The sequence below is a fragment of the Lynx canadensis genome, chromosome C1 (assembly GCF_007474595.2).
Source record: "Lynx canadensis isolate LIC74 chromosome C1, mLynCan4.pri.v2, whole genome shotgun sequence".
NCBI classification, from domain to species: domain Eukaryota; kingdom Metazoa; phylum Chordata; class Mammalia; order Carnivora; family Felidae; genus Lynx; species Lynx canadensis.
In genome coordinates this window covers 202,714,516-202,733,430 of record NC_044310.1, presented here as the reverse complement: position 1 = coordinate 202,733,430, position 18,915 = coordinate 202,714,516, and the positions used below count along the sequence as shown (strand labels likewise).

Here is an 18,915-nt window from a genome sequence, read left to right as displayed (position 1 = left end):
CACAGCTCAAAACCCAGGAAAGAGGGCCAATGAACCGATGCATAGGTGAGAGCTGGGGCTCTGGGGTCAGACCCCCGTAGAGGGTAGAGGATTTGAATTTTCTCTCTGCTCCCCAGCCAGAAGCTAGTTGTTTATCTTCTCTGAGCTTCAAAATCTTCATTTGTAAAACGGGAATGAGAGCTCAACTGAGGTTGTGAGTTTGAATTAGATAATGCAAGTAGCATACTTAGTATAATCATATGGAAGAGCTCCCATGTACCAGGCACGTAAGAATCAACAAAGTGGTACTTAACTGGGTCAGTATTCTTGGAATGAAAAAAATGTTTAAATCTTTCTATTTCTCATTCTTTTATTTCTATCTCTATTGAATCGATAGACTATACTGCGACCAAATCATATAATTTGTTGTGATGGCGGCATTTGTTTTCAACATCCTTGCCCTTTCTTGTTTTAGCAGAATAAATCCTAATTCATTCAGCTTTCCTGAGTGGCATATCAAAATAAACACACCGTCCGTGTTTACTTCTCTAGCTGCCTCTACGTATTCTCTATGGTTTTGAATTTGTAAAGTAGAATTAACAGAGGAATTGTGTAGCAGCCCTTGCACGCCAGCAGCTGTGAGTCGTTGTTGCGGTTCTCAGCAAGCCCCTGCCCCCCCAACCCCAGACCCGCGCTGCCGGGTCTTTAACGTGGTCAGTTCCTCCAGCTGATGTCATCATTTAGCTGCTCTTCTCCACACCTTGGCCCATCCCTTTGTAACTTCATTTTGCTCTTTTTTAAATAGTGTTTCCAACTGAAAAGAAAAAACAAAACCCACCAAAAAGCCCGATTTGACTCTTCATGAGGCTGGGTGCCCCACTCCCAGCTTCACACCCGGTGGCCGTGGGATGTGCACCGGGTTGATACAGAATTCAGTCCACCACGCTGAGAGGGCGCGTCTCCCGGGCCAGGGTGGGGCACCAGGTTAGGGGCGGCCTCCCGTCTTCTGGCTTTACTTCCCCGCAGGGGACACCGTAGGCGGCTGTGCGGTCCGGCCACTGCCCCCCGCCCCTCGCGTCCGGCCGCGCCGTGGGTTGCGGTCTCTGTGGGGGTGGCAGCTCCTGTCCGGGAGGTTTGCGCCTGGCGGGGCACCCCGGAGCCGCGGGGAGCCCAGAGGCGAGGCCCAGGCGGGGTGGGGCGCGTCCGGGCGGGGAGGGCGAACTCAGGCAGTGCAGGGGGCGCCGAGGGCAGCGGGCGGGCGGACGCGGCGGAGGAGCGAGCGGGACGAGGGCTGGCTGGTGCCGGGGCCGCCCGCCCGAGGGGGAGGAGGCTGTGCCGCCCTTGCTGCAGGTTCGCTGTCGAGCGCACAGGAGGCAGGGACATGGGTAGGGTGCGGTCTGCGCGGGGCCCGAGCCCGGATCTCTTCCATTTCCCCTCTCACTCGGCCCCGAGCTGCGCCGCAGACGGCAGCAGCTCCCGCTCCGCCAGAGCCGCCTGACCGCCGGGCCGGGGTGCTAACCGCGGGGCCCGCCAGCCCGCCGGCCCGGCCAGCCCAGCCCAGCCCGGCGGCCCGCAGCCCCGCCGCCCGCCGCCCCCCGCCGCCGCCGCGTTGCCAAAACAAACGGGCCGGCCTATTTATTGGCGGCCGGCGAGCCGGGCAGCTCAGAGTCGAGGCGCCGAGGGGGACAGCGCGCCGCCACCAGCCAGGGCCCCGGGCCCCCGCCCCGCACCTGAGTCCCGCCGGCCCTGCGCCGCGCCGCGCAGCCCATGGCGCCCCCACCTGGAGCCCCCCGGAGCCAGCCGGACGCCTGAGCCCCCGCAGCGCGCCCGTCGACTCGCCCACCCACCAGCCCACCAGGCGCCCTCGCCCGCCCCTCGCCCGGGCTCCCCTGCCATGTCTCCCGCCCGGCTCCGGCCCCGACTGCGGTTCTGCCTGCTCCTGCTGCTGCTGCTGGTGCCGGCGGCGCGGGGCTGCGGGCCGGGCCGGGTGGTGGGCAGCCGGAGGCGGCCGCCGCGCAAGCTCGTGCCGCTCGCCTACAAGCAGTTCAGCCCCAACGTGCCGGAGAAGACGCTGGGCGCCAGCGGGCGCTATGAAGGCAAGATCGCGCGCAGCTCGGAGCGCTTCAAGGAGCTCACCCCCAACTACAATCCCGACATCATCTTCAAGGACGAGGAGAACACGGGCGCCGACCGCCTCATGACCCAGGTGAGCGCGACCCGCCCTCGCAGGGCGCCGCCGCTGAAGCACCGCCACCTGCCCGGCCCTCCCCGCCCCCCTGGCACCTTTTCTCGACTGGCTGGCACGCCCCCTGGCACCTGCCCCTCTCGCCAAGCCCAGCCGCCTGCTGCCCAAGATGGGCCGGCCAGGGGTCCCGGCGGCAGTGCGGACACCCGCGGACCCGCCGGAGGTGGGAGAAGAGCGCCCCACTGCCAAGCGCCACGGCCGAGCCTGGTGGCGGCAGCCCCACTGCCCCAGAGCGCCGGCAGCTGAGCTCAGACTCGGCACCCGGAGGTACCTCGACCCGGCCGCCTCCCGCGCCTTCGGGACCCACGCAGTCCCTCCTGGCCTAACCTTCCGCACCGCTGCGCCCCTCTCCATTCGGCACCCCTGAGGGCGAAGAAGCTGCGGGCGCAGAGGGCCGTTCCTCTCCGCGCGCTCTTGGTTCGCTGCGCTGCCCTCTCTGGAGCGGCGTTCCCCACCCCCCCCCCCCCCCCCCCCCCCTCCCGGGTCTGGGGTTAGGGACAGCCGGGAAGAGCTGAGCCGGGAGGCGGAGGTGGGAAAGGGAACTTGCCCGGCGAGCCCACGTGTCTGTCCCGGAGAGCTGAGCCGCGCCGCTGCGGTTAAGGGTGGGGTGCCGAGAACTTCGGGCTCTGGGACCGAACTTGGGGGACCCCTGGGCTTGGTGGCAGGGACGGGGAGTGTTGAAAGAGAAGAGCTAGGATGCCGGGAGAGGGAGGGAGCAGAACTAACGCTAGCTAGTTTCCGCAAGCTCCAAACAGGACCCGCTCAACCCAGGCACTGGGGAGCAGACTTTCTTCCCTGCATCTGGGGTCCCAAGGGATCAGAAACCTACGTCCCCTTCCTCGGTGGTCTCCCGGGGCTTCCCCCGCATGCAGGCAGCCTGCTCCCTAGGTGCTTTGGGAAGAACAGCTCCACCACAGCCCTCAGCCTGCGCCCTGGCGCCGGGGCTGGCCGGCCGGTGTCGGGGCCGAAGGTTGGCTGGTGGCCGGGCCGGGCCGGGCGCCGAGGAATGCAGATAAGGATCCGGGCCACGGGCTGGGCAATCATTGACAGCGCTCCCCAGCTCTGGACCCGGGGGAGGGGGAGAGGGGCGGGGAGCAGGGGCCCACGGGGCCGACTTAGCTGGAGGGGGGGGGGGCGGCTAGAAGCCTGGAGGCAAGGAGCACACGGAGCTCCCTTCCTGGGCAGTGTGCTCCCCAGCTAGGCTGCTCGCCCAGAGGACGGCCAGGCCTTGGGCTGTAGCCGCTGTTGGCTCCTGGGAGACCGAGTCCAAGGGTCTGTGGGGCCCCCTTTGTGCGGGATGGGGGTAGGTTGAGACATGGGCTGTCCACATTTGGCGGCGCCTCGCACCCGAGTCACGGACTGTGAAAGGGCCGGCTCTCCCGCAGTCCCCTCCCCCCAGCCAACTGCAGGGTCCTTTGGGCTGCAGGCACGCGGGGAGTCATCACAGACCGTCGATCTCTCTCCTCCTTCCGGCAAGGCGCGGCTCTACTCCCACCCCGTGTGAGACAGAGCGTGGAGCCGGCTCGCTGAGATCAGAGGCTCGGTTTCTCCAGCCCTTTCCCTGATAGGGGCGGCGCAGAGGTGCTGAAGGCTCTGGACTGAGGGAGAACCTTGCCTGGGATTATCAGCCTTGCGTGCGCCCCTTGCTGCGGGGGACGCTCCGCGTCGCCCTCCATCTGGCCCGGCTGGGCGCTAGCATTTCCACAGGCTTCTGGTTTCCAGGCTTCTGCATCCTCGGATTGGGTGTGGGTCACTTTTGGATCTTAAGTCCCAGCAGGAATACTCTGTGGCGCTGGAGAGATCCAGGCGGCCCGGGATTCCCCTCCCAACACGCCCCCACGTTGCTGGGGCGCTCTGCACCTGCCGCGCCTCCAGACGAGTCGGGGGGCCTCAGCCCTGAGGCTACGGTGACACCTACTGGGCACCTCCGGCCTTGCACGCCTAGCAGGCCAGCCGCAGGCGGTCGGCTCCGCTACCACCCCCACCCTGCGGGCAGAGGGTGGTTTCTGGCCTTCAGGTGCCTTGGTGGGACAGAGGGACTGGGCGCGGGAAAAGTGTAGCCGGGTCTGTGGAGGGGAAAGGGCGTGGGAGGGAGGGACCACTTATCAGAGGAGGTCGCCCCAAGGGTGCACCTCCCAACGCGCCCTCCAGATTTGTGGCGCCACCGTGCGGTCCAGGTCCCTGGAGCAGCCAGACGCTAGAAGGGAAAGAAGCAAGTTAGGGCTCTCTGTTCCTAAAAGAGAGGGACAGAACAACCTCCCTGGTTTCCTAACTCCAGCGGATGCTCTGGGAGAGGCCGGGGGCGAGGCCGCGCCTCCACCTGCACGCAGGCCGGCATCTGCCCCTAACTCTGCTGGCTTTCCTCTCCTAGCGCTGCAAGGACCGCCTGAACTCGCTGGCCATCTCCGTGATGAACCAGTGGCCCGGCGTGAAGCTGAGGGTGACTGAAGGCTGGGATGAGGACGGTCACCACTCTGAGGAGTCGCTGCACTATGAGGGCCGCGCGGTGGACATTACCACTTCGGACCGCGACCGCAATAAGTACGGACTGCTGGCGCGCTTGGCAGTGGAGGCCGGCTTCGACTGGGTGTATTATGAGTCCAAGGCCCACGTGCACTGCTCCGTCAAGTCCGGTGAGCCGCTGCCTGGGGGCTGGGCCCGGGGCCGGGGCCGCAGGGCATGGGCAGGCACAGGGCTCACTGCTGCCCAGAAGGTGAAGAGGCCCGCCAGGGGATGGAGGCGGGGACCCCAGGGAAGAGGACGTCCGCCTCGCTCCCCACTGCTGCTTGTGACCACCTGCTCACCCCCTGCCTGGTAGTGTCATGGCAGGAGCCTAGGGAGACAGGGCCCTGTCCCAGCACTGCTGGGGGCCGACCTCGCGGTCCACAGTCCAGAGCCTGCAGCAGGAGGTGCAAGACAGAGCAAGCTGGACAGATGGAGGAAGCCAGGCTGGGACAGAGATGGCTTTCCCACTCAGATGACTCAGAATGGAGGCGGGCGGTGGGGTCAGGGGCCAAGGGCCAGCTTATGCCCAGACACCAGCATGCCTCACCAGGAGCCGGGAGCCCAGAGACTCAGAACCCACGGCCCTGCTGCAGGTCAGGCCCTTTAGGGCACTTTGTATGCTCCTCCAGGGGGTGCAGGCATCCCCAACCTCTCCCTCAGGGCCCTGAAGCTGGATAGTTTGGGGCAAAGCCAGCCACGAGGGGCAGAATAAACAGTGGACTCAATAAAATGGATTTTCCCAGATTGGCCGCCTTGTTGATCCGAATGGGCAGGCATTGGGGCCTTGCCCCTCCCTCAGATCTTGTCAGCATTCCTGTCACCTACACTGAACCTGATCACGGATGCTTCAGATGGTTCCCGTGTGACTGCCAGTCTGGCTCCACCTGGCTTCGGGCACAGCCCTCCATGCTGGCACCACGTAGCAGTCACACCTGAAGACCTGGCACATGAGACCAGGCCCACTGCTTACTATTCCCGAGCCCACCTGGGCACACTGTGGTGACCCACCCCCATCCTCCCCTCCAGCACTTTCCTGCCAATTGTATCTACTTCAAGTCACGTCCACCCTTCACCTGCGAACACTGGCCCGACACCAGCTCCCCGAGTGGCCACTTCCGTCATTATTCCCACCCACAACACTGCTCACCATCCCGCCCACCAATGCCACCGTGTCCTGTCCCCGCACAAGGACCCAGCACATGAACTGAAGACGGTGACTTTACCCTTGCCACTGAGTCATGCCCTGGCCTGACCACTCACTCTGAGGCTCCCCAGAAGTCTATAGCTGCCCACCGCTGGCCCTCCTCTCACTTCTATATGGACTCCAAGGGCCAGCTCTGGGACAGAACTCGGGGTGTCAGCCTGAGAGTGCAATTTTTGGGGAGTGTCTGAGCAAGGAGTGAGAAATGACAGGACATCCAGACCCCAGAGGAGCTAAGTGCCTTCTCCACGAGACTGTAGCTTTCGAGTTTCAAGTCACAGCTGACCACCACCTGGCTCAGTTCACCCCTGACCTCTCTGACTGCTCCACAACTTTGCTTCACAGCGAGCAGACAGGGGCTTGGCCTGGGCATCAGCAGGGCCCTTTCCTTCTCACGCATGGGTCTTGGAGCCACAATATGCTCCTCTCACTGGCAAAGGATTAGACGGGGGAGGAGGACAGATCACATCGTGGGTTGGGGTGTATTCAAGGCTGCACGGGAAGGGGGGAGCAGAGCCAGAATATGGTGATGGGAGGGCTCTTTGGGAGCGAGAGGAGCTCTGGGGAGGGGTGCTGTGACACAGCAGTAACACCTTCATGTCCCTTCTTCCCACAGAGCACTCTGCTGCGGCCAAGACAGGTGGCTGCTTTCCTGCTGGAGCCCAGGTGCGCCTAGAGAGCGGGGCACGTGTGGCCTTGTCAGCTGTGAGACCCGGAGACCGGGTGCTGGCCATGGGGGAGGATGGGAACCCCACCTTCAGTGACGTGCTCATTTTCCTGGATCGCGAGCCAGACAGGCTGAGGGCCTTCCGGGTCATCGAGACCCAAGACCCCCCGCGCCGCCTGGCACTCACGCCCGCCCACCTGCTCTTCACCGCCAATAATCACACAGAACCAGCGGCCCACTTCCGGGCCACATTTGCCAGCCAAGTGCAGCCTGGCCAGTACGTGCTGGTGGCCGGGGTGCCGGGCCTGCAACCTGCCCGAGTGGCAGCCGTCTCCACACACGTGGCCCTGGGGGCCTATGCCCCACTAACAAGGCATGGGACGCTGGTGGTGGAGGATGTGGTGGCCTCCTGCTTCGCGGCCGTGGCTGACCACCGTCTGGCTCAGTTGGCCTTCTGGCCCCTGCGACTGTTTCACAGCTTGGCGTGGGGCAGCTGGACCCCGGGGGAGGGTGTGCACTGGTACCCCCAGCTGCTCTACCGCCTGGGGCGGCTCTTGTTGGAAGAGGGCAGCTTCCACTCGCTGGGCATGGCTGGGCCAGGGAGCTGAGAAGACCCCTTCACTGCCCTCCTGCAGCTGCCTAACGTGGTCCAAAGGCCTTCCCGCCGAGAGGACACTGGCCCTGAAAGGGACCCGAGTGGGGGGCACTGGTTCCCACCATCTCCTCTTTCACAGACACACCATGGAGACTTGACTGGGCAATGCCAGTGTTGACCACCCCACCTCGATGTAGGGACAGAGCTACAAGCTAAGCTGGTTGGGAGGGAGTGGTCTATCTTTCTATTCTAGAGACCTCTTGAGGCTGGCACAGTGGATTCCCCCACCTGGCCAGCTCTCACTTCGATTTTTCATACCTGCCTCCCCCAATGGGGAGGGCCCATTCCATCTGTCTGAGGCCCCTCGTAGGTGGGCTTGCACCTCAGTCGATGCTGCTAGATTCCCTGGGAGCCAGCAGGGAGCTGGCTGGACTCAACACCTGCTGCCCAGAACTGAGAAGGCCGCAGGGTGGGGCAGCCAGTCTGGCCATCCTGAGGCATGACCTTCCTCCCTGGCCACACTCCTCGGGACAGAGACTGTTGCTGTCAGTGGGCAGAGTTCCTTGTTCCAGCCAATGTGATCATAGTGCCCAGGACCAGGGGAGCAGGCTGGATGTCCTTCTGCCCCTGCCCAGGCTACGCTCCCTGTTCTGCTGAACCATGACCCTCACCCCCCTCTCCGGTCAGTCTCCCCCACCTTATTTATTGGCTCGGAGGGGGAAGCCCATGGGAGAATTTTGGGGATGTTTTGGTCTTTTCTTCCTTTTGTAATAAAAATTATTTAAGTTGTTAGAGCCATAGAGTCTAGGATGCTGAGCAGGGCCAACACAGAGTCTGGAGCCACGGGTGGGTCGGTTCAAGGGTGTGCTCACCTTCTTCCAAGGACAGAAACTCCCATGCTCCCACCTTTACTACAGGCCCTTCTTCACCCAGAAGCCCAGCAAAGTTGCCACAGAGAACTGGGCTCTGTGCCAGGCAAGACCTTCCCATGCTGATCTCAAAGTCTGCCCTAAACACTGTTGGACCAGAGAGAGAATGGAGGTAACTAGCCCATGGTCACTTCACTCATCTAGAACCACCTCACTGGGCCTGTCGAGGCACTTTTCCTGCTTACTCAAGTCTTTCTCGGGGCCTGTTTCTCATCCTTCGGTGTGAATAACGGACCAATGGTATGAGCAGATTTTGTAGAATTCACATCTGCCTTGTGGCCCCTTCTGACTTCTTGGAGAACTCAGGAGTCCCTAACCTAGCTGTTCTCAAACCTCAGAATCACCTGGGCAGTTTGTTTAAAAGTGATTCCTGGGTCCATTCAAACAATTCTGCTTTAATAGATCCAGAGCGAGGCCCAGGAAATTTTTACAAATACCGAACATGGACCACATGTGGTCCATGGACCACACTTTGAGAAACACTGCTTAGTTTAGAAAAGGCCCAGTTTATTGTCAAGACAAGGTGACTCCCTTCTTCATTTTTTCTGGGTCTCTCTATGCCAAGGCAGGTTTTTCTGTACTTGCTACAGATCAGCTGAGAGTCCCAGGTCCAGCGTTATACTTGTTAAATTCTCAGAAATTTCATAAGCCAGTTGATATAGGGCATGGTGGGAGTATTCACACCGTCAAAATTGGTGTATGCTACAAAGTAGAGTTCTCCCGACTGTGAACAGCCCGTTGCTAAAACATACCACTGCCCAGCTTCTGTCCTCTTATAGAGATTACTATGTTAGGGATGACTGCTCAGACTCTTTCCTCCTCCTTCCCCCACCTCCATGGAGGAAAACTCCAGAGAAGTTGCTCTGGAGACTGTGTCATCTGGGAGGAAATAGGCCCCCACAAGCTATAATGACAAGTGCTGTCATTCAATGAAGACCAACTATCACCAGATGTTGTTCTAAGTGCTTTATATTTAGAGCATTATTTCATTCTCATACAACACTATGTGGTGTATGTTTTCATATTCCCATGTTCCAGACGAACACAGAAGCTGGAGGAGGTTAAGTAACTTGCCTGAGATTACACAGCTAGTGAAGAGGCAGGATTCACACCCCTCCATCTGGCTTTTGGGCCCACTGTTTTGACCACAAGGCTTTTTCTTTGGTGAACTTGGGTCCTCTCAGCATTTCAGGCCTGGAAGTCAGCTTTGTCAGCACATCTAGAATGGACCCATGGCAGAGGTTCATGGACAAGGCTCAAAAGAACCAGAATGTCCGTGACCTCCTTTACAGTAAAAAACAGAAAAATGGAAGATTAAGGTCAAGATACTTTTGTCTATTCATTTTTACATTCTCTCCCTTAATGACATTCTTCATGGGTGTGGGGGAGGGGGTGAAGGGAGGGGAAGGATGACACAGACCCTTGTATGCCACACATTTGGTGAGTGAGAAGACGAGAGAGAGATTTTCCCCTATGGGGGTCCAGCTGCTTCTCCTACTGAGCCCGAGTACTCTCCATCCTGCAGACCCAGAACCATTTGGTGTCCCCAAATCTTTCTGTTCTAGATGGGCCTCCTTCGGAAACACACTTATTCTTCAGATAGAGAAGGCTGCAAAGACTCAGAAAAAAACCCAACACTGATCCGAATTCAGACCCTCAAAAACCAAACTTGGAGTGGAAGTGGGGTGCCCAGTGGCTTTTCTGGGAACCCTGGGACCAGATCTGAGTAGACTGTGTGAGCAGGGAGATATGGGGAGACAGCCAGGGAAGTCATCTTCCAGCACTGCAGTATCAGAGTCCCAATCCCTCCCACCAGAGCCTACCTCACCCCGATGTCTGTAATGCCAAGGCCCAGAGGAGGGTCAACTGTGCTTCCCAGGCCCAGGCATCTACTGACCCAATGCCTGCCTCTCCTCTCAGGGTCAAGTACCATCCCCAAGGCTGCTGTGTCCACAATTGTGACCTGCATTCACCTGTTCAGTCATTGTTTACTAGACATTCTTGTGTCAGGTCCTGTGCCAGAGTGAGGGAAAGCAGTAGTCCCCCCATCAGTGAATTCTTGGGTGGGAGGAAGAAGCATGGGGAGACATATCCATGCTGTGTGCTGAGTGCTTTGGATGACCTCTCACAGGGGCTATGGGAATGCCATGAAGAGGCTGAGAGCTAGGAAGATTTCCTGGACAGGTAGGTAGGAGGGTTTGCATGGCAGGCAAGTAAAGGAAAGGATCCAAGCTGAGGACACAGTAAATGCAACAACGTGGGGCTTGAGTGAGCCTGGGGGCTTGGAGGAACTGCCACCAGGTCAGCCTCACAAAGCTATGTGGGCTTGACAAAACTGAGGTAAAGAGGTAGGCAGGGATCAGATGACACACAGCCTTGTATACCACACATTTGGACTTCATCCTGAGGGCTTGGGGAGGGCCTGAGGGTTTGAAGCTGGGGAAGCTCACGACTAGATTGTTTCAGAGAGCTCGCCCAGGTGCAGTGTGGAGGACGGTCAGAGAAGGCAGCTGTGGAAGCAGGGAGTCCATTTACTGGGGAGAGAAGTTGGTAACCTGGGTTGAAGAGGTGGCTTGGGGGTCAGAAAGAAGGTGATGGATTGTAGATTTTAGGAGTAGAATGGCCAGGACTTGAAGCCAGTTTGGGTGAGCTGTGAGGTTGAAGAAAGGGCTTAAGTTAACTTCAGGTGTTTAAACATGAGATCTAGCTCCCCCCGTGCCCAGAGCCCTTGACCGTGGCTCTTCTCTGGCCTCAGTGTCTGCACCTGTAAGGGAGATATCCAGGGCTTTCCCATATAGATATCCTCTCTTCTCAATGCCCCACGCTGGTCTAACGAGGTTCTAGGAACCCTCCAGGCTCCTGCTGTCTCTGCCTGCCCATCCCCCAATCAGGAGTGCATAGGGAGGAGATTCAGAGTAGCCCTTATAGCCCAGTCTAAGCAAATGCAACACTGGTACCTGAGTCCACAAGTCCTCCGGGAGACGTGGAGATAGGGAGACCTGGAGTGTTGGGGTACAGGAGACAAAGTGGGGGAACCTGGCTGGGAGGCCTAGAGAGCCGCCTGGACAGACTGCCCTCAACACAGAGCCACTGCACCCTGGTCTCCTACTTCTCTGTGCAGACGTGCCCTCTCAGGCACCCATTCCCTAGCTGTCCCTGCAGCCTTCTCTCTCTTGTTTGGAGAGACCCAGTCATCCTGGGCATGGCTCTTCCCAAGCTGCGCAGGACCGCACTCACCTGAAGACACTGCCTTGGGGATGGTTTCTGATAGTCTGCATTGCTGTGCTGTGAAGGCTGGAGCTGAACGCATCAATCCTTTAGACAACCAGGCCTGTTGCTAGCACTGGTTCCTCTGCAGCCGGTGTGTGTGAACTGGAAATAGGAGCCCCTCCATTAAAAAATTTAGCAAATCCCTCCCTGCCCCCCATAGAGATCCAACTAGAAACAGCAACTCTTCTGGCGTGGTGCCAGCAAGCCCATTTAGGAGAGAGCCTAGTGCAGGGGGCAGACTGGGGTACCAACACATCTGGATTTCAGCCCTGGCTTGCCTGCCCAGCCTAGAGCCTGTACGTAATGTACCCCGACAGCCTCTGCCAGGCTCAGCTGATTCCAAGAGTGATTAAAGTTTGGAGTTCCCTACAGTGTCACACAGGAGCTCAGAGCAGAGTGCCTAGACGGGGGTGGGGACAGGATGAGTGACAGGATGAGGGCAATGACCGGGGACTTCTGGAAGTGGTTTTGGGCTTCTGCCTTCTGGACTCGAGTGACTGGGGCAAAGGTAAATGGACGGATTATTGGGAACAGATCGTGGAGAGGCGCAGGGCATGCTCAGGAACTGGGAGACGGTGTGATTGGGACTAAAGGTGCCAGGAAGGGAAACGGGAGCTGGGTGGGGAGTGAAGGGATGGGGTGCGAGGGTAGGGGACACTGTGCCCCAAGGAAGGGGCGGAGCTGCGGGCCTGGTGAAAAGGGCTGGAGCAGGAAATGCCCCAAAGAAGTCTGAATGGTGGCTCATGGTGGAGGGTAGAGGCCCCTGCTCCCCACCTCAGAGGGGGCCCTGCCTCCATGGGGAAACCTCTCTGGTAGGGGTTGGCGGCGACTCCCCTGCCCCGTGCCCTCTGCCCCCTGAGTGGAATGTGCCTGTTGGGGCTTGGCCCCACGTCCCACACTCCAGCCTGGATCTCAAAGCCTCTTTGTTCCATGGGGCTGAGTTGTGGCCAGCCCGGATCTGATAAGGCCGGTGGGGCAGATAATGGCTCGCCCTGTGTGCTGCACCACCCCAAGCCACACCCCGGCCACCTCGCACGCACGTACATCGCTTGGGGCCCCAGAAGGGAATAGATGCAGGGGGCTTCCTGGCCAGGTTAGAGTCAGGAAATCTCCACCTCTGGGCTGACCCTTCCTGCAGTTCATTTAAGACCCTCTCTCATCCGCATGGGAGATTGGGTTGAGAGAATTATCCCCATTTCAGAAATAAACTCTCCAAGAGGGAAAATGCCTTGCCCACAGTTATTTCTTTCATAATTAAGAGCATCAGTTGTGCTAAGTTTTTCATTTACATTATCTTTTAGAATCCTAGCAGCCTGGGGGCACCTGGGTGGCTCAATCAGTTGAGCATCCAACTCTTGATTTCAGCTCAGGTCATGATCTCACGGCTGGTGGGATCGTGTCCTGCTTGGGATTCTCTCTCCCTCATTCTCTGCCCCTCCCCTCCCCTGCTCTCTCTCTCTCTCTCTGTCTCTCAACTTTTTAAAAAGCTTATAAAAAATAAAATCCTAACAGCCTGTGAAGTGATGTTTCTAATTCCTACTTTACAGAGAAGAAACTGAGGCCCTGAGAAGTGAAGTTACTTACCCAAGGTCACACAGTAGCAGGGTCCAGACCAGAACCCAGATAGCCCTGCAGCAGCAAACTGAAGGAGGTGGGAACTGATGAGTCATCAATCCTAGAGGAATGGGAGGAAGGCATTTCCAGCCTCAACCTAAAAGATTTGATGGGGCTGGGGTGGCCAAGAACCGGCCAGGGAAGAACTGGAGGAATAATGTTCTAGAAGCTGTGAGAGGATCCCATGGTGGGAGTGGCAATGGTTAAAATATGTCCACAAATTGTTTGACACTTCCTCTCCTTTTGAATCTGGCCAGAGGCTTGGTCAGGAAAAGGCCATATAGCTCTGAGATTGCCTAGCTGGAGAGGCTACAGATAGACTAGCTTCCAGACCACAGCCAACATCAACTGTTAGCCATGTGAGTGTGCCATCTTGGGTGTCCAGCCCAATGGAGCCTTCAGGTGGCAGCCCTGGCCAACATCTAAATGTAACTACATGAGAGAGTCCAAGTAAGAACTGCCTGGCCAAGCCCTTCCTGAATTCCTGAAAAAAAAAATCATAAGCAAAATAAAATGTGTGATTGGAACTCTGAAGTTTTGGAGTGATTTCTTACACAGCAATAGTAACCAGAACAAAGGGCAAAGAGGAACTTACGAAGGCATCTTCTGAGGCCTTAAACACACTTTTACACAAAAGTTTTTAAAAATGGAGTCACCATTGGGCTGGAAGAGGTGAGAAGCCTCTTAATCATCATCTCCTCCTCCTTCTCCTTCTTCTTCTTCTTCTTCTTCTTCTTCTTCTTCTTCTTCTTTTTCTTCAGTTCTCATTTATTTAAGTAATCTCTACACCCAACATGGGGCTTGAACTCAAGTGTTGGGTAAATAGATCTTTCCACAGCCAATTGATTAGAAGAATGTTATGTACCTGCTTTAGGGGCAGGATCTCCCATGATAGCAAATTCTTGGAGAAGTGAAGAGCCTTCTGGAAGGAAGGAAGCTCATGGATCTGAGCTAGTGGGTAATAAGGAGTCATCCATCGCCAAATAAAAAGCATGCTATTAGAGATTTTTAAAAACCCAAAATGTTAGGTGTTGAATAAAGTGCTCAAGAGCTGAGGCCAGATCTGGAGATAGTCTGGACATTTCTATGGGCATTTGCTGGTCACATTTTCTCTGAGTGTCCCTGCACACAGAAACTTGCAGGGTCTCAACAAGAAGGTCCCTGAAGGGGCACCTGGGTGACTCAGTCGGTTAAGTGTCTGACTCTTGGTTTGGACTAGGATCATGATCTCATGGTTCATGAGTTCAAGCCCTGCATTGGGATCTGCACTGACAGTGCAGCCCACTTTGGATCTTCTGTCTCCCTTTCTCTCTGCCCCTCTCTTGCTCACTCTTTCTCTCAAAAATAAACATTAAAAAATCTTAAAAAAAAAAAGTCCCTGAAAATGGACTGGAAGCACCCTGTTGTCCTTATAAACTCCAGGTGTGTTTGGATTTGGCTACTGAGCTTGCCTCCAAATGCCCAACTTAAGAAAATGCAGAGGGGGTGCCTGGGTGGCTCTGTCAGTTAAGTGTCCGACTTTGGGTCAGGTCATGATCTCACCATTCGTGAGTTTGAGCCCCACATCGGGCTCTGTGCTGACAGCTCGGAGCCTGGAGCCTGCTTCGGACTCTGTGTGTGTCTCTCTCTCTGCCCCTCCCCTACTCACACTGTATTTCTGTCTCTCAAAAATAAATAAACATTGAAAAAAACATTAAAAAAAAAAAGAAAACTCAGAGGAAAGTGACCAGGCAGATGATAGGGAATGGGTGTGTTTTGGGGAGTGGTTGGGAGTGTAAGGGTAGAAAGTTTACTTGAGGAGAGGCTTCTTGGTTTTTGAACTCTTAATCCTAGAGATGCACATGCAAAATCTAATAAATAGAGAAAAATAGCAAGTTAACAGTGAACAATCCCAACACTACTTTTGTCAAGTGATCAAAGTTAACATCACCAATAATGTATATTGACACCATGTGCCCTCTGATATGATGCACTGAGAAGGGCATATCACCTCTGTATTAGGCTTCCCTATAATACATACCTTATTCAAATCACAAGAAACAAACCCAAGATTGAGGAACATTCTACAAAATAATTGGCAGTACTCTTTAAGAGAGTCAAGGTCATGAAAGACAAGGAAAGACTCAGAAATGCCCCAGGTAAGATCCTGGATTGGATATTAAAATAAGAAAAGGACATTAGTGGACAAACTTATGAAATTAAATAAATAAATTCTCTACTTTCATGAATACTGTGTGTTGTTCCAAGGCTAATTTCTTAGTTTTGGTAAGTGTTCTACAGTCATGTAGATGTTAACCTAAGGGGAGGTTGGGTGAAGGGTTTATGAGAACTCTGTACTATTTTTGTGATGCTTCTATACATCTAAAATTAACTCAAAAATTTAAACATACAAAAAAGTCTAACAAAGTCATAACATCATGGATCAGTCAAAGATGGGCTCCCTTACCATCCTTGAAGTCCCAAGGAGGCCAGCTGTACTGAGCCAGTGATCACGTTATGGCACTTGCACTTGAGAGGGAACCCTGGTCAGAAATGGATTGGAAAAGGGTTTGAGGAATTAAATAGAATGGAAAGTCACAAAATAATGTGCTTCCCTTATTTAGAACATATAATAAGGCAAGCACTGTGCTAAGTTCTTTAAATCTTCTATCACACTTATACCTCACAACCTTTCAGGTAGCTGTTAGTTTTCCCTGTTTACAGATGAGCAGACTGGGTTTTGCAGAAGCAAAAGAACAAGATCATACAGCTGAGAGTTGGTGGAGTTGGGATTCAAAGCCAAACTTCTTTACTCCAGAGTTTGTTTTTAATCACTGCATTGTACTGTCTCCTCAAGGATGACCCACTGGGGTGGGGAAGAGAAGCGGGCATAGAAGGCAGGAGGAAGGGGATGGGCTGGTCAGCCAGAGCTGTCCATGGTGCTGGCCAGACAGGCATGTAGCTGGAGAATAGGAGATGGTCTAGGGGAAGACAGGTGGGAAAGCTAACAGAGAAGGAACACTGCTAGACTAGAAAGAAAGAGCAGTTAGATGTGGTGACAGATCCTTCACCAATGAGGAGGAACCAGAGGGGGAGACACTTCAAGTTTTGGCTTGAAATAAATATCTGTGTGTACAGTATCCAGTGAGGTAGGATTTTTCCTCAGGTCTCATTTGCAACCAGTGCTATCCAGTATAGTTATACTGGCTGTTAAAATCTGGAAATACTTTTGTACCAGTTGGGAAATAGTCACTGAGTCCTCCACTGCTGTGGCTGCTTTCCCTGTCCCCTCGCCATGTTTCCCCCATGACCCAGCAACTAAAGGGTTAAAGCCTGGCACAATGTAAGCCACCAGGACCTGTTCAGCTCTAAGGCCAGCTGGTATCCATTCTCATATGTTGGCATCCATACCTTTCCAATTGTTAAGAATTTTGAATACTATCCCTGTTTGCCCCCATTTTACAGATGAGGAAAGTGAGCATCTGGAATATTTAATAATTTGCCTGAAATCACTCAGCTATCAAATGGTAGAGCCCAAGCTTGAACTTGAGTCTTCTGGAATTAAGCCTCATGTCCTTTTCCCTCCATCCCCCTAATGCTGACTTTTATGTCTATCTACCATTTGGTAGGGACAACAAATAGAGGGAGGAAGTTATCTAGGGAGTTTGGGTTGGCACAAAAGAATTAGAAAACCCTATGTGGGAAGTGGGGAGGGGTCTTAGGCAAAATGGAACTCTTTCATTTGAATTCTCTTGTGATATGATAGTCTTCTCCCAAGTCCCTGCCAGTTTTGTGCTCTGGCCGCTCTTTCAGGCTGGAGGTGCCATCAACCTCTTAACACATGCTCCCCACCCCTAGCAGCTTCAGAGGACCATGGCACTCTAATACAGAGAGAGCTCCATGCCTGCTCCTAGATCCAGCCCCCAAACTACCCCCAATGACCCTCTTAGTTACAGCTTTCTCTCACTCTTCACCCATCAGGCTGGGATTGGAAGACTTACCTCACTAATTTCAGAGGTCAGAAATTTCTGTGGGGGTACTCACCTCCTCCTCTCCCTCCATAAGTTAAGTATATCTTGGATTCAGACCTTATTTCAGAACCAACACTGGAAGTGGAATCAGAGTTGCAGGAAAGGAAGGTGGAGAGGACTTTGCATGTGCTGGAGTTGGGCTGACTTGCCAGCTGGACAGGAAATCACCCTGGAACCTCCTTTTGTTTTTCTCCATCCCAGAGCACCAAGGCAGCCTCCTTCTGTAGAAAAAAATGAGGGAGATGTGGAGAGGAGAAAAACTTTCTGCCTCTCCAGTATGTAGCAGAGAGGCTGGGAGGTGGTAGGAGGGGAGGGTGCACAGAAAACCAAGTGGCTTAATTATACGGGCCTTCCACTTAGTGTCAGTGACCAACCTCTGTGCATGCATGCACATTTTTTTGTTGATTGCCTACCATCTGTCAAATACTTCTTACATGCCAGATCATTCAATCACTACACCAGCCTTTTGATCATTATCGCCAGGTAACAGTCGAGGAAACAGAGGCTCAGAAAGGTTATGTGACTTGTTCAAAGTCACATAGTCACAGTCAGGATTAATCTCAGCCTGACATTTCTCGGCCCAGAATCTCCTCTATTCTATTCAGCTAGGGAAGGGGGGGGGGTGCTTAGAAAAAATATTTTTCAGTGTGCTAAAGCCAAAATTACTGAGTTTGTGCTTTATCTTTATTACACCCAACCACAGTTTCCAAACAAAAGGATGCAAGTTTGTCTACTATCCATCCTCCTTCCTCCTTTTCGCCTTCATCCTGGTCTTCATCAATTTCCTGAATCATCACTCACCCCCTGTTCACAGTCTTGAACCAAGCAACACCCACCCTGTTGTCTTTCTTGGGTCCCTGGAAGATACAGTAACCAGGACCTAGCACCCATTTTTTCCCATGGGTTCTGAGTTCCCGAAAAGTGGGACTTCCAAAGCAAACCCAGCTTCCTCTTTCCTCCTGAGACTCAATCATTTGTCACACCCCTTTCCATGTCATTTGCCTCTTGGAGTAAAGTCTGGCTTGGATCCCTCCCTGGGAGTCCACTATGTCAGTCAAGGTCACTCTCCAGCAGAGCTCTCAGGAGGCAGCCACAGCTCCACAGAAGAGGAACCCACAGGAGCCCTACTAAGAATATCCTTTCATTGTCCCAAGCCCAGAATCTACCAAGGTTTGGGCACACCAGAGCTCTGGAGGGACACTCCTTCAGTGAAGAAGCATAAGGACACATGGCTCCTAGCGTGAGCTTTCCCACCTTCTTGAGGTTTTATTGCTGGGATTCCTGAGGTCACTACCAAGCCTTGCCCCCAGAGTCACTGCTCCCATTTCTTTTTGGCCTAAGAGTGGAAAAACAGGTCCCTTTCCCTGTCCTTAAGGTCCAGCTGAGTCAGGTTGACCATTTCAAAAAGTGTTTAGAGGAAAACAAAAAGGAAATCATTACAGAAACTACAAATAGCATAGAAGTGGTCATGTCCAAAGTGCAGGTTTCAGATTCTGAGAATAATGTTAAAACTGTTGAAAAACTCACTGAGTTCCACATTCCTTGATCCCAAGAAAATTCCAAATCTAATGGTGCTGACATAAGTTAATGAGCCCTGTGGCCTGCCCCTTCCCTCCAGTTCAGCCAGCTTCTGACCATGTGATCTCCCAGGCCAACTGGGGCCACATTGTCATCTTAGTCCATTGTTTACTTTCACAAGCAAATGCCAACTTTCCCAAATGAGAATTTATTTTCTGGGTCCCCCCCCCAGACTCACTAAAGTCTCTCCCTCTAACACTGCACCCCCCATCACTGTCCTGGATAGTGAAACATCTTTAATTGTCCATGAATGAACTTTGAGGCTTTCAGCTCACCCACCTAAGAAGTCTTCAGCAAATGAGTTCTGTGAAAAAGAAAACCG

The 18,915-nt window shown here is 54.6% G+C and overlaps 1 protein-coding gene across 1 annotated transcript; it reads left to right on the top strand.

Annotated features, from left to right (window-relative positions):
* The first annotated feature begins 1,858 nt into the window (after positions 1 to 1,858).
* On the top strand, positions 1,859 to 8,437 carry IHH (Indian hedgehog signaling molecule). The gene is made up of 3 exons (XM_030327684.1): positions 1,859 to 2,185; positions 4,596 to 4,857; positions 6,547 to 8,437. Exons 1-3 carry the CDS (start codon positions 1,874 to 1,876, stop codon positions 7,203 to 7,205), a joined length of 1,233 nt encoding a protein of 410 aa, XP_030183544.1. The 5' UTR covers positions 1,859 to 1,873; the 3' UTR covers positions 7,206 to 8,437.
* Positions 8,438 to 18,915: the final 10,478 nt, after the last annotated feature.